General features: G+C 43.0%; 1 protein-coding gene across 3 annotated transcripts in view; it reads right to left on the bottom strand.

Annotated features, from left to right (window-relative positions):
• MACROD2 (mono-ADP ribosylhydrolase 2) overlaps positions 1-15,840 on the bottom strand; it is an 892,420-nt gene that overhangs the window by 5,900 nt on the left and 870,680 nt on the right. For all 3 annotated transcript variants that reach the window (XM_055816691.1, XM_055816689.1, XM_055816690.1), the window contains 2 exons: positions 6,020-6,103; positions 173-241 (listed from right to left, as the gene is read on the bottom strand). In XM_055816691.1, the coding sequence (XP_055672666.1) occupies positions 180-241; positions 6,020-6,103 (146 nt within the window). In that variant the 3' untranslated portion in view covers positions 173-179. The remainder of the gene's footprint in view (positions 1-172; positions 242-6,019; positions 6,104-15,840) is intronic.

Raw genomic sequence — 15,840 nt, 5'->3', positions numbered from 1 at the left:
TTTTTGCCGCAATACCAGCCATATTAGCCAATTTATTTCCCTTTGTATTCTATTTTCCTTTTGTGCGTGCATGTGTTTGAATTCTACCTTTAATTAAGGTCATTTTAAAAACAAGTTTTCAAACAGAAACAGAATGGAAAACTAGGGGGAAAAATAGCCATAAAGGTCTTACCTGTTACTTAAGCTTCTCGCTTTGTTTCCGTAGGATCGTTTATACTTTCAACTTGACTATTCATTTCAGCTGAAAACAAAATGAGACAGTCATCAAATTCTATTCACGGTAAGTTGAGTAATAACCACTTCTAACCCAAAGGGGACATTTACTGCATTGATAATACTATGCCCTAAATCTGCAAAGAAGTCTCTTAGGCCAGCCATCCTAACCTGCGGTTACCTAACCACGGAAACCCTGAGGAGCACTCCTGCCAGGGTAAGGCTGCAGCATCGCTAGAAATGCAAGCTTCTGGGTCTAGATTTTCCCTTTGGTTCACATCCATCCAGTTTGACTTTGGCACCCAACTGAGGTGCCCAGCTCAAGAGCTCAATGACCCTCCTCTGTCTCTGTAGGACACAAGCAGAGATATAGGTATCTCCAAAGGCTGGTTGAGAGTTTTGCTGGGCTAAGTTGTCTCGACCCTCTCCTTTGAACATCCACAGGCTTCTGACAAAGTCCACGGCAGGCTTGGGGCTGAGCTGCAGGCTGAATGTGGATCCATCTCCAGTTACAGAGATGAGGAAGTTGCCTCTGGGTGTCCTTGAACTGAAAATTGCTAGAGGGGATTCAGAAGCAACATTACTATACTGCTACGCATACTAGTTCACTCGTGTACTATCCATTTACAAAATCAATCTTACTTGTTTTAATTGAAAATTACTAAAAAATAATTTAAATAGAAGGCTTAAACTCATTTCAGTGTGAGCTCTGTCAAAAACACCATCTAAACTATGGCAGGTGTAATTGGTCCTACCTGGTCGAAATATAAAAGGGTTACTTCAGCACGTACATTTTTAAGACTAGTATTTAGTATTTGTTCTGCAATGAATTTTAATGAAGGCATTTATATTAAGACCTTTTTTCTTTCTTTAACCTCGCTTTATGTTCTGGTATCAACTGCAGATTACAAGTCATTTGATGTGGGTGACAGGGGAAACCTCAAACCTGAATGGGAGATTTGGAAATTAAGGGAAGAGGGGAGAGGGGAGGGGGAAAAAAGCCCCAAATCAATCACTGTGCTACTTCCAGCCAGGCCGTATGATCCTTTTCTGAGTCAATATAATGTCAATACACCTGTTAGGATTTTGATGAATTATTTGTAAATTATTCATCATCCATATGCAGAACAGATACTGTAATGGCTTCCTGGATGTATGCAATGAATAATAAGAAAAGTATCCGCTCCTGATTACGGAGCTCTGATGCACATCGCATGTAGCAACGTGGTGTTCTTTACCGACATTTGCATAGCAAAGACAGGATGCTTAATAAAAAATCATTAAGGGAAGGCTGCTGCATACTGACAAGACCAGCCTTTCTCAGCCTCATTATGCCAGCCAATTTCACTGGCTGGGTTTTCTGAAAATACCACAAGGCTTCACTCACGTTTTACAGAGATCTCCTGCAAAAACAAGGTTGATTTGAAACTCGTCATTCGGCTCTGTCAGCATCCCGGATGAGTACGCCTCCTTCCCCTTCTTTTTTTTTTTATGGCTACAAGCAGTCAACCCCTGTCACACCGATAGCATGCCCCACAAGGGGTGCAAAGCGCAGACTGCCCAGGAACGCTTTAAGGGCAATGGGACAGCACAGCGAAGGCGCAGCAGAGGCCTGGGACCCAGAGCCCCCACCCACGGGGAAGCAAGAGGAATCACAGAGTCCCACAGGTTTGCAGTGGAAACGGCAGCCAGGCACCCTGCATCACTGGCGCTAAAAGCATCCGCTGTGCACGCCGCAGCGGGGAGGTGGCTCGCAAGTGCTAGGGCACTGGTGCGTTGCATTGGCAGGTTTTCCCCACGTTTGTGACCAAGCTCAGCTCTTCGCATTAACACCGGTAGGGGCAGGAAGATGTAACTGAAGGTAAGCCTCTGCAGACCCCTGGGTGACCCCCACCGACAGATATCACTATGAGGCCACCTACACAATCCTTTATATTTAGCTGGCAAATCATAGAGCAGGAAGCACCTACCACAAGAGCAGCCGGAAGAGCTGCCACCAGGCACGGTGGGGATGTGACTCACAGCCCTCGTTGCCTCCCAGCACGAGCCAGCATCAGAACGATATTGTTAGCCCTGGGCACACTACATCCAGTAGCAGCACCAGCCAAAACTGGCCTTCTCCCCACTAAACAATGCTTTAAGAAGTATTAAACTGCTGACTTATGTTAATGGTCTCTTTGCGTCTACCATAATATGCTACAACAGCCAGCAGCTCAGCAAAACAGTTCACAGAGGCTGCATATCTCCTAAATTCAGTTTTACCTGTTCCCCCTTCTGTAGCTTCATGTGGGGCTTTTTATGCCAGCAAGGGACATTCCTCTGCACTCCTTGTCTGTTTTCCCTCAAATTTTGGCCTGTTGGGCAGGATCCAACTCCGCCTTCTCTCTCAGTCAGGGAGCTGCTTAGCAGCTCTCAAATTATGACCAGGGATGGATTTCCCCAAAAAGCAAACAAGTTTCCCACAAGAGAAGAAATAACCCAGCAAATAGTTCACATCCATCAAAGCGCTGCAGTTGCTGCTGACCCGGTGGATGTGCGTTGGCAGCAAGGCATCCCGCCTCTCCCCAGCAAGAAAGCTATGTGCTTAAAGGTCACTAGCCAGGAGTCACGGTGTAGCATCTAAGTAGAGAAGACAGGCAAACAGGAGACTGGAGAACTAAGTTTAGAGTTGTCTGTGTGAGAGCGAGAGCATTTCCCCACCCCAGGATATTATGCTGTAGACCTGGATGGCAAATGACACCAAAATATTACTGTCTTAATTTAAATAGGAGCTTGGTCAGACTCTTACAAACTTTAACTGTATCTTCAGGCACTTCCTAAACAATGTTTCCCCATCGCATCTGCATAACTTAGCTATAGCACATTCAGCTGTAACTCCAGACTGCCTACAACAAAAACCATCTATCTGGAATTCAACCTGCTGGGCGGTGATGAAACACGTCTACCTGTTTACTTGGTGGTTACTCATTTCTTGGATATTACATCAACAGTGTAAAAAGCATGAGGGTGTTAGCTGTTGAGATCTTGCTTTTATTTTACTTTGGTGAACCAACTGATGGTGCACTCACCAGCTTGCATGAGCTTATAAAAAAAATGGGAGATTTCAGGTTGGAGACTGCCTTTATCTTTTTCTTTTCTCTTATTGTGTCAGCAAGTCAGGATGCAGCTTTCCACAGGCTTGAAATAAAAAAAAGTGAAAGACTAACCCCATTATGAAAGGAGTAAAGAGTTTGATCCGCTTAATACCAGCTAGAAACTAACATCTACCTTAGCAATCTTTAAAGCTTTGGTGGAGCTAAAAAAAATAATTAAAAAAAAAAAAAGAAAGAAAAAAGCAAAGCATAAAAAAAAGGCTGCCGGTGAGGAAACACCATCTAGAAAACCAATCACCAAAGTCGGGGTTTGTTGTCATTAAAAAATACTAATCAGCAAATCTCTCCTGGGTACAAGAAATTTAATATCCAGGGGTCTTTGCTGTGGTGGCTGATGGAGATTGCCAGTAGCAACCTGTATGTCTGTATACACATCCCTATTCAGGCTTCTGCGTGCACCCCTGACAGCTTTCCTGACAAAGAATCATGCCTAGCTTTCACATAATAGTAATTTCTGAAATATATCACTGTTACAGCCCTGCCCACTAGATGAAACAATATCGAGATCCACCTAAGCTGTCAAAACTCTCTACATTCCTAAAGCACTTTTCGCTGTGACATGGTATATGGAATTAAAACACAAGAGCTGGGCTGCCAGGGGGTACCTGGTGATATATGCTTGTGCTTTCAGCTGTGAAGTGATGAGCTCTCCTGGGGCGGAAGGAAGGGGACCAGAGAAAAAAATAGGTGTTTTACATAAAAATTACTGTCAAAGAAAACCTTTTTCTTTGCTTTCTTTCTTTTTTTTTTTTTTCATCTCAACTAGCACCCAGTACATTTTAAAAAAAAAATTAGGGCTTTTTTTCAGCAAAACATAACCCTTCAGATAAAACAGAGCATAGGAAGTTTGATCCTTCCTCTGTTCTGAGTTTTTTAAACATGTAATATATGTCCACAAAAACCCCACCCTGTAATATAATCTCAATAGAAGTTTAAGATGTAGAGAAACGAAGCCTTTCCTGAACAGCAGAGTACCTTTCTGCAGCCTTAGCAAACACCCTTTTCCTGTCTTTCATGTAACTTAGAAAGTTCACAGGAAAGGAAGTTACAAGCTGAGTTACACGTAGACGACCTTACACGGTAAGCAAGATTTGAAACAAAGACACCTCCTAGTAGATGTCCCTGCCTGTGGCAGGGGGTTGGAACTAGATGATCTTTAAGTTCCCTTCCAACCCAACCCATTCTATGATTCTATTAAATCTGTCATGATCATCATTTCAGAAGCCATCAGCTGATCCAGCTGTGCTGCACTATGGCACACATTACAAGAGCTATACAACTGCTTTTCTTTCCAGACGAAAATCCTTTAGGATACTCTTTTAGTAAATTTTCACTAAGTAGCCCAGATCATTCCAGGGATTCAAGATTCAAATATTTTAATGTGACTATGACCTTTTGGTTGGTTTAGCTTGATTCTGCACACTTACTAGTAATAGCACAATCTCTAGTATTTTTTTAAAAAAGAAAATCCATTATGCACACTATCCTGTGCTTGCAAAAACTTCCCTACAGGCCAGTATCTAAATCAGCCACTGATTCAAATACTGCAGCATGATCTGACACCAGAGAAAGGAAATCAGCATTAGATTCTTTGTGCCATTAATATCAAAAAGAATATAATTGTTTTTCTTTAAGATGTAAAAATGTATGCCTTGAATTTATATTATGTCAATGCTGAAGAGGTTAAAGGAGGAGTTAAAAATCATCCTGTGCTACAAAGAGGAGTCCATGATCCTAAAATGAAGACTAGAATCCCAATTCCAAATCTCCTGCCATTTGAAGCAGTAAAGACAACCCTTTGTATAAAAACTAAGAAAAACCTGTAAGTCGCTCTGTTAGGCTGTAAGAGTCAATCTAGAGGGGTGACAAAGGGTCTGCCTCACCAAAACCTAAGCACTAGGATGCTGACTCCATCCAATATTTCTTTACACATAGGAAGAGCCTAGAAGGACAATTTTTTTTGGAGTGTTATGCTCTGCAGAGCTTGAGCAGTGTCCTAGTACTAAGCCCTTGCAAAGACTTTGCCAGACAGCTAGGTCATCTGCTCACTGAGGCCAATGTCAAAAAAATTTCATTGCCGAGTCAGGAAATTTGGGTTGATGACATCCACAAACCTGATTGAAAATGCTGTTGGGCCAACCAAATAGCCATGGTTTTATCAGTAGTAAATGTCCTAGGGAGAGAACTTCTGCCTGCTGCTAGACTGAGCTACACGTGGACTCTGAAGGAGGAGGAGGAAGGGAAATCAGCTCCGAGCTAGGAGACAGCCAACATACGAGTTGAGAGTGGTTATACAGCCAACACCTGACCCACAATGGAGTCGGCCACTAGCGCAGGTATTTTCAGAAATATCTTCTGACTCCTGTGTGGGACCGCGCACATCTTGCCAATACCACATCCAGACCAAAATTACACTGAGCCTAAATTATTGTTTTTAGGCAGGTGGATTAAACCTACCAACTGAACAGATAAACCCAATCAACTAGGAAAGCAGGGCTACGGCACTGGAAGGTACTTCCACCAGACTTCTGAGACAGCAGAGATTGTGTAAACTCTCAAGAAGACTCAGTTGAAGACATTATAAATATAACTCCTATTTTGGGGGGCATGCTCTATATCTCCTTCAGGACAATTAAAATATTAGAACAACATACCATCCTTATTTGAAACATCTGCTGCTTCAGACACGAGGTCAACTGTCATGGGCTCCGCAGAAGTTTCCTCTTTCCCTTGCATCCCTGTAAGACAAGCCAAAGAAGAAGGAGAAAAATTAATACTTACAGTACCTGATTAATGTATAATTCTCAGACTCCATATGCCTAGTTTTTTTCTTTTTTCTTGTCTTTCTTTTTTTTTTTTTTTTCCCTGGCATGCTCTTGCCTTTATAGACTGCTGCTGTATGGTGGCAGCCATTAGAGAAAAGAGCAGAGGATATAAGGGGAGGAACACGGTTTGAAAATAATTGCTTGAATATTTGTAGCGATCTGCACTCTTTTCTAACTGGGATTGTTAAAACCACATCATGGTGTGTGATTCTGCCTCCCTGCCATTCTTTTCTCATCATTTTTGAAGAATCCCTTCTACTCACAAAACGCAATATATGATGGGGACATAATCACACTTACAAAGTTTCTCTAGCTAGCTGAATAAAAATAGCTATAGTGAGAGTTCAAATATACTGGGTAGTCAGACACAAACCAGAATTTGAATTTAGGAAAATGCATTTTATCACTGTAATTCAACGTTTTTATCTCTTCTGCCTCAGGCTTGTCTGGAAGCTTAGATTCAATCTCCTAACAATATTTGAAATGGGGGGAAAAAAAAAAAAAAGTGGTTTTGCTGTTTTGTGCACAGTTCTCCTAATATTCTGCCATTTACAGTGCAGAGATGCTCATTTTTAGTTCATTTCCATCATGCTACTTCTCTGCTTTTGTGGCTGCTACAAAGCCTGTTGCACCTACGCTGCGGCTGCACTCCTGGATGTCAGGTTACTGGTTGCTAAGTGATCCAGACCTTTGGGTGGATATTATGAGACAGCAAAGCGTACTGAGAACTGAGACCTCTCAAAAACGGTTTACTCTTAAACTGAAATAATTTACCTCTTCAACTATAGAGATGAAATGCTCACTGTCCAACAAACACCACCTTCCCCTTTCTGTGGAAGTCTAGAGTGTTTTTTTTTAAGTGCACTTGAGCGCACTACATTTATTACGTCCATAAACATGTATCTACCACTGAAGTTTTCAGCCAGTTTTCCTTCTAATCGTATCTGCAAGCCAATACACTGTCATGGAGACAGTGCTAGTTTCCTCTCTGCTTGCTATGCAGGCAACGCTGTTCTCACAGGCAAATTAGAGCTCACTGCCTAGTGTCCTACCAAGCACTGAAATGCTAAAACAAGGACCCAGCACATACACAAACCAAAAAAAAAAAAATAGCCACCAAAAAGCTCAATTAGCTATTGCAGCAAGCGTGGGGGAAAGTGCACTAGATGACTTTACAGCGATGGAGATGTCACCCATCATTTTAATAGATGTTACTTCTACTGCAGAAATCCTTCAGTGGATTGTCGCATCACCAGCTCCACCTCTTCCTCACAAGTTTAAAATTATCTCGGCATACAAACAACAACAAAAAAAGCCTATAAACATCTGTGACTGTGAATTCAACATGTCAGTGAATGCCTGAGATGGTCCCTTTGCGGGTGCATCAAATCCATGACGCTTCTCTGGGGAATTCAGGAAAGCGAGCAGGGTTTTCTCCTGAGGTTTCTTAGGTACCAGCAGATCTAAGCTTTCCCAGCACTTGCCCACAGCTTTTCTGGCGCACACAAAGGATAAACCCAGATGACCCCATTGCAGAAGCATGCACACAAGGCAGGACCGTGTCAAGTACAAGGCTGAGAAGGTATGTTCAAAATCCCTGCCTGACTTCTCCTAGCAAAATCAATATGAAATCTGGGTAACTATGAAAGCACTGATTTATCAAGGAAGAGACACTGAAATTCAGGTTGTGCTACATTTTGATTTGTTGGGGGAAACAGTTCTATGAAAAGCAAAAGTTTGGAAAACCAACTGTCCCACCACAAGCACAGCCTGCAGTGGGCACAGCCCTTCCCACCAAGACACTCAGATGTTTGATGTAGGGATTTGGGATCCCCGCTAAATACCAACGCCCTCTGACTGGCAGCTGATGCCCCTGAATCTGACTTTGCCTCCTCTAAACCACCAACTATTAACCAAATAAAGTGGATACAACATGACAAGTTACGTCTTGGCTCCCAGTTTCTCTAACGTCTAGAGATACCTGATTGCTCTCCTGTTGTCAGCTCCTAAAGATGCTTGTGTGAAGTTCCCAGGCCCTATCCTGAGATCTCCCATTAACTAGCCCTCACGCCTGGCTTCACCATGCTGCCAAAAGGTTTCTGGCTTTCAGTTTCAGAAATCTCTCATGCAGCTGACAGGTGCAAAGGATTATTGGCACAGCACTAGGTGAAGACAGAGCCTAATCAAAGAGAAGACATTTTGTGCATATGCATGTGTGTGCACACATGTGCGCATGTGCTAATTAGGGCTGCTGTTGCAAGGACAAAAGCAGAAAGTGTTGAAGGCCCTCAATTCGAAAAGCGATAGGGTTGCCTCTCAGGGTGGGCAGAGAGAGGCTGGGAAGAGTAACAACAGCAGCAGCAAATTTGCAAAATTGTTTTTCGAGAGGTTTAGGGCCATGAACATCGTCAGAGCACTAATGCGTGTTCTGCTTTTTCACCTTCTTTCCAAGTCTGATTCCCCATCCCTTCTAGGAGGGGATTATGGCCATATCGTGGTTTTTTTATAGCGAATGTTGACTGTTGGATATGTTCAGCAATAAAATAATAGTGGGAAACAACATTCAGGGCCAAGCAAGGCAAAATATGTTTTAAACCTGAACAAAGCTGAGCACCACCACAAACCTTGGAAGGAGGCTTGCATGTTATATCATCCCATTTTTGCGAAGGCTTTCAAACTCGGTTAATATAAGTCTTCATTTCTTTGCTCACTATTATTATGAGTGGGGGACAGGAGCACGCACTATACCGCCATGCATGTGGAAAGGGATTATCCAAAAACCTTCTTCCTCGCTGTGCAGTAAAACCAAGTGCCACACAGAAATGAGCCCATTTCACATAAACAGCAGAACTCGATCAATACTAAAACCACCTTGACAACCAATTTATTCTAAAGGCCTCCCCTCACCCCCTTGTTTTGATTGCTTCAGGTTAGAGCATAAACAAGTGAAGTACTTCGGGTCTCTGAGCAGGAGCTGAGAGTTACCGAAGGGGAGGGAGCCTGGGAGATACCACTTTCCATTTCAATTACCATTTCCAATTGTGCTCCTGACAGAGCTCGTTACCTGAACCCTTTGCAGGTGGTTACACAACCAGCCTAGCACTGAGAGACGACAGGCTTCCAGCACGGCCAAGGATGGCTCCCAGCCTTTTGAAATGCGTAAGACAAGCATATACTAGGAAGACAGAAATCTCTGTGCTGTTATTTCATCTTTTTTCCTCCTTTACACTCACAATCTGTCAATAGTTCCACAAGGTTACAGCTAATGCCCTGTTCTTTCTCTAGAGAAACGTGGTTCCAGATTCATATATGATTCCCAAGATTAACACGAAGATGTGGTGGTTGTTGGTACGTTAACATTGATTTTAAAAGTGCCCGATTACAGAGGTCAGACATCTATTCTCCTTACCCCTGATAAATCCTCATAAGTAAAAAGTGTAACGCTCCTCCTCCACCTCCTCCCTTTGCACAAGGTTTACATCTGTTTCAAGTGTTAAAGCAGGTAACTGTGCAGGCTCAGAAGCCGTAATGCAGAGCAATCCACAAAACTCATTCTTACCTGCTCATCAGCAAGGTTTTGCTGTGTACTGAAGAGCGCCTTTGTAATCAGGAAAGAGAGGCAGGCTCCTCTCCCTGGTAATTCAAAGCAAAATCCCAATGTAACGTCCCTGGAATTGACGAATCATTCCTGGAAGGCACCTGAACTGGGTTTCTGCTCTGAGCTGCCCACCTTAAGGGAGTTTATTTCTGTTTGTTGGCTATGGAGGGAGCCTGGGTGTCCAGGCTGTCCCAGCAGAGCCCAGCCTTGGCAGAGTCCTCACCCCAGGTGTGGTAAGGGATTGTCAAGTGGGGTCTGAAGCAGGAATCTGGATTTCTGCTATTAGTTCCTAGCTTGTATAGGAGGTTGCAGATTAGCTTTAAGAGAAACAGAAAAACAGATTTCATGCATACATGAGTTCTGTCAGTGCAATCAGGCAATACCAAGATAACTTAAATCTTAAAAATTCCCCAATTTTAGAAGTGCTGCAACTAACTGGGAAATCCTGGCCCTAAGATCATTCTGAATACTTGAGGAAGAAAAGGGTTATCAATAATACAACAGTCCAGATGAATACCTCTATTTTTACAGGCTAAATGGCGAGGTCATTATTCTTATAACATGTCTGCCCAGCAGTTTTGGGTGTTGGCACAGCATTCTAATAAAATACTATCTTGCCCATGGACAATTTGCAACCAGGGGAAATTCATTAGTCATAAATTATTTGAAGAGCAGTTGCTTCTACTCACATTTTACACTTTGAAAAAAATCACCTAGGTCATTACACAATATGAAAATCACATTGCAGCTATTCTGAACGATCCAAAAAAAAAATAATTATTATTTTGAGTTTAGCTGTAAATATGCTTCTCTTCATTGGGAGACTGAGAGATGGAGACTCGTTAAAATCCAAATTTCTCTGGTTAAAATTTGAAGGCAACGTTTTTCATCTGCAGCAACAAAAGAGACAGACAAAGCTTTTCTGACCCACAGCTGCATTGTCTTATCTGTCAAAACCAGTTCCATTTTTCTTGCTCTGCAGATAGCCAGGGCTGTTTTTCCCTTCTTCCCAGTCATTTCACTGTAGCTCTTAGCTAATGTGACTGTCAAGCCTTCATGTACTTTGTTTACCGCTGTATTTTAGCAGCATTATAAATGCTGCTTCACTTAGAAACTGAAGCTGTCTGTGATACAAGGGCTCAGCTTGACTCCTGTTTGACACCTCCATCTGGGATGACTGACCCCTTTAAGCAGACCAAATTCTACCACATAAAAGATTTATACTGTCTTCTTGTATGGCTCTACATGCAAAACCACCCAACCTGCTGCTCTCGGGCCTCTAAAACAAACACAGCAATTGAGGTCTGTCTGCACTTTGTTATGTTCAGTCAGCGGGCAGTTTTCCCTCTCGTTATCCTTTTGCAACACACAGGTCGAGCATGACAGTGCCGAGTCTGCAGAATGACAATGCCGCAAAGGTGCCTCTCGCTACTCACTGTGGCTTCGTTGACAACAAACATCTCCATCTGTTAAATCAGGAACATTCTACCTTGATCAAAAAAAAACCCCAAACAACCCAGCAACTGGGCATCACAGAGATGAAAAGAAAACTCAAGGATGCAGATTTCAGAGGAGGGCATGCTGGCCGGGATGCTAGCTTTGCTGGGCTTTTGAAGGCACTGAGCATCATTGCTTAATGCCATGTGTGGGCTGTCAGGATTCACATTGCAGCCCCTTCATTGTTAAATGGAGTGTTTACCCTTCCTTTTAGCATTTTGGCTTTGTCTCCCAGAGTAACCCAGTGCAACGAAGCTCCCCATCCCTCCACTGTAGCGTGCATCATCTCAGCTCTCTGTGTTTGTGCACGCAACTGTACCCAAAGGCATCACACTGCTTCCAGCCACTGTTATTTCCAGATCAAGCTGAACCGCAATTTTTTTTTAACGTGATTTAAAAGTGTCTAGGATCCGCTTATCCCTATCCCCTTCCAGCCCTTTATTAAACATACTGTTAGTAAATCTCATTATGCCTCCTTTTCCCTAAAGGTAGGAATGGGAGGGTGGTGAGGATTGTCTCTCATAATATGGTCTGTAAGACCCATACAAATTGGGCGTTTCTAAAATCGCTAATGCCCATCAGGAAGTCTTTGTATCTTTTGTCTGTCTGTAACAACAGGATAAACCTGCACGCAGCAGGCTCTTGATGAATTCAAGGGCATATCGTATTAATGAAAGCCCTTTTCCGTTGGTTTTTTGTTGTTGTTGTTGTTTTTATTATTATTATTTATTTCTGAAAAAGTCTTAGCTGTGTAAAGGGCCACGTTGCTGTCTTCCAGACATTCTTTCTGTGAAACCTCTCATCACAGAAGAAGCCTGCAGCACAGGATATCTGAAATGGAGCACCCAGAAGCTTTCATCACATTCCTCACTTGCTGGTTGTTAACACAACTAAAATGTTGCTTGGTTGTATCCAAACCAGTAGACCACCTGTCCTGAACGGCTTCCAAAGCCCTTGTGCTCCATTCCCCTGCTTACAAATAAGGCCGGCAGTGTGCTCAGTATTAGTATGAAAAGGGAAGGGTTTCTGAATGAGTAGAAATGGCATGATTATTTACCTTTCCCATTCTGTCGTTTTCCCTGCCACCTTCAACTATTTATGAAACTCATAAGTGATTTGGTTCAGTTCCTGATCACTAGCTTCCTGATCCTAAAAAGCTGTGTAGGTGTGAGGAATTACAGCACTGAAGACCCTTTTGAGTAAGCCGCAGGAAACCTCCATCTCTCCTAAGGCTCAGCTTTCACCCGGGGGAATGATGTATGGCATTCAGAAATGCTTTTCTAATTCCGCAGCCATGGGAGCAAGCCTGCTGAACGGCCGCCAGCTGCCAGAATGATACCTGCACCTCCACTCCCATCACATCAGTACTTGCTCCACGCACTCACCATGCTCATTACCATGTACCTGACTCCTCCCCAGCTGTCCTCGCACAGCAACTTCAATTCCTCTTTGCACCACTAATCTGGGGTGAGGACTCTGTCCTTAATTTTGAAGAACCGATCCAGGAGCCCAACAGCTTTAATAGGGCTTGCTTTCCTCTCCAGCACAAACAGCTTAATAGCTCGTGCTGCTGCTGGATTTTCCATCAGCACATACTGTGCCCCTATTCCATTTCAATCTTGCATTCACTGTATTTTCTGAGCTTTTCAAATGATCTTGAGGCAACTACAGCAAAGCAACAGGCTGTGAAAGAAAAGAGGTCCTGGATCTCCTAAGTAGGCTAGATTTGTCAGAACGCCACACTACTTTAGAAAAGGGAAACAAACTTTCCATTTCCCTGCAAAGGAGCCACTCCAAACAGACGAGACCATACCGGTCCTCAGCCCTGAGCAGCTGCATGGGAACTAGGTGGGTCCTGGGAGTGAGTAGAAACCACATTTATAAATGAAATTATACGGGAAGAGTGGGTTGGGAGAGTGTAAGACCTTAAGAGGACACAAATAGCAAATTGCCCAGAATTGGAAGTTAGAAAAGTTCCTTTAAGACCAGCAGTCTCACCTGTCACGAAAACCCCTCTTTCTGGCTACAGCAGAGAGGACGATGGGGAGAAAAATCACACCATCCGCACAGGGCAAAGGGAGGCTTTGCCTTCGCTCCTGCTAACGTACAGGCAGGGCTGCTCGCCCTTATTGCTGCAACCATTTATTTCTGGGGTCACTGCTGCTGAGTCAAAGAGTAGCCTTGGAAAATATTCTGTTCAATTCCTTTTCAAGGAGACTGTTGCCAAGTATATGAAGAATGAGTTTCAAAGTGGCAGGGAACAGCAACAGAAGGGTAAATGAGAGTGTATGGATCTACTTGAAAGGCAGTGACAATATACAGTGTGGGAGAAAGACTCCTTCCTGTTATTTATCGAGAGACCCCAACCTAAATTTTGCAGCTTAAAATTAAACAGGATATTCAGAACAAGGAGAGGCGCATGAAGTTCAACAAAGTTCTGCTAACATTTGTAACCTTACAGGTATGCTGTCATTCTCAATCATTTTGTGATGTAAAGATACAAAAGCCAGCATGAAAAATAAAAATTAACTAAAAAACACAAGACCTCCCAAACATCAATAAAAGCTTGGATAACCAGAGGCAGAGTATACAGCACACTTGGCTGAAACTTCTTGCTTTTTGGAAAGAATACTTGGCTTTCTAAAGGCTCATCACCTCCTGACCGAGCACTCTTAATTTTCAGAGACCTGTTAGCTTCCTAAAAGCAAGCTGAGCATAACAGGAAACTCATTTGCTTAAAAAGGAGTGGTAATTGGTAACACTCAATAACAAAGACCTTACATTTGATACTTGTCATATCTTCTTCCCCTACTGAGACACATGATCAATAATATTTTTAAAAAACCAATAACATAAATGTACACGCAATACACTTTTTGTTTTTTTAACTGAGCTCTGCTCGGACTCCTTCAAAGCCAAATTTTTATAGTCAGTTTCAACTACATGGTGATAAACACAAATCTGCTATAAAGGACTAATTTTGCTGCTGAGCTCCTCACCTGTTCCAGTTCTCAGGGCTGTTGTTTCAGACCTGAATGGTGACCCATCAAAATATAACAGATGTTTAAATAAAACACACAAAGACGCACACTTGTGCATGTACATTTACGCTCAAGGGCAGTAAGCCATTTTTCATAAATGGCTGTGAGTTGTTTTCCCTTTGTAAAGAAGGGAAAAGCTAAGTGATAGATGTCAGTGCTTGTTACCCAAGGTGATGCTCCCTGTTCTGCTCATGAAGCACCATGCGCCCCGTGGAGAGATGCCATCGCTGAAATCTGGCTTCTGGAGATCTGCGTGGCTTTTGCTGTCAGAGGATGTCATTAGTGCTGACTGCTGCCCCCAGAAAGCCTGGCATCCTCCTCTACAGCAGTGAGCCAGCCAACACCGGCCAGCCTCGAAGGAACGGGAGAGAAAGCAAACATATTGCAAGTGCTATATTACCTCCTAAGCCTGGAGACCATTTTTAATTTCTACTGATAACTGGATGAATATAAGAGCAAAATTTTAAAATGATGACTTAGAGTAAGATGTTTCCCCAGGAAACAACAGAACTACATCAGAGCAACGAGTGGTCTAAGCTCCCACTGCCCTGTGCCCACAGCCAACAACCACATCGTCCTCTGAACACAGAGCATATAGAAATATGCCATGAGGGGGCCAAAATCCCGAGACTTCCAGAGGGAATCGCACACCACCAACTCCCAAACTGAGACAAGCCTACAAGCTCAACCTAGCTACTATAGGTGGCATTTCAGCTCCATGGTGGCAATCACGCTTTTTTACCCATTTCAGCAGCATGTCTTAAAAATCAGCCTTTACCAGTGACATTCTGGGGCACGAGAGAGATGCAGAGGCAGGCAGCAATAGCGTAGCTGGTGTTTAATACTTGAAATACCCACCCGTCCTCCTGACACTTACTCTTGGCCTCATGGGAAGGAGGCATATCCAAAACACTGAAAAGCACAATGGATAAGATGACTCCTGTGAGGTTGCTTTTAGAAAAAAGTAACCCACCAACCTGGGTGTTACCACCTGCACCGTAGGAGCATATTACCGCGTGATGATCGGCTTGGCCGGTATTTTCTGGCAAGGCTAAAGACTGGATTTAGATTACCAAATACATGGGGTTTAGTTGCTCTATCTTGGAGAAAATGTTAAGACCAAATTCGAAATTGACAGCATGGGACAGAAAAATTTTGCCCACAACAGAGCTTCCAGAAAAGCAATTTTGCAGGCCAGGAAAAAGCAAGTGTCAGTACTGGCAGACATATGCTTGCTTCTTTTCCTTGCAGAGAGCCATTATGCAGTGTTTTCTAAAATTGTAAATGTTCTTTCTTGCTCACAATGGGAAACAACACTAATATGCATCACAGGGTGTGAGATAAAATGTGCGGCGCTATTGTTGCCTTTGATTTGTCTTCCATTTATATCAGCTCTCAGTAAGAATTACACAAAGACAGAGCTGCAGATTTTTCTTCTCAACTTTTTCACATTTCATCCTTTGTTTGGTTCCTAAATTCTAGGGTCTAACTAGGATGTTACATCAGAGGCAGGA

Source organism: Falco peregrinus, chromosome 11 (assembly GCF_023634155.1).
Source record: "Falco peregrinus isolate bFalPer1 chromosome 11, bFalPer1.pri, whole genome shotgun sequence".
Classification (NCBI taxonomy): Eukaryota; Metazoa; Chordata; class Aves; order Falconiformes; family Falconidae; genus Falco; species Falco peregrinus.
This window is presented reverse-complemented; position numbering and strand designations above follow the sequence as displayed.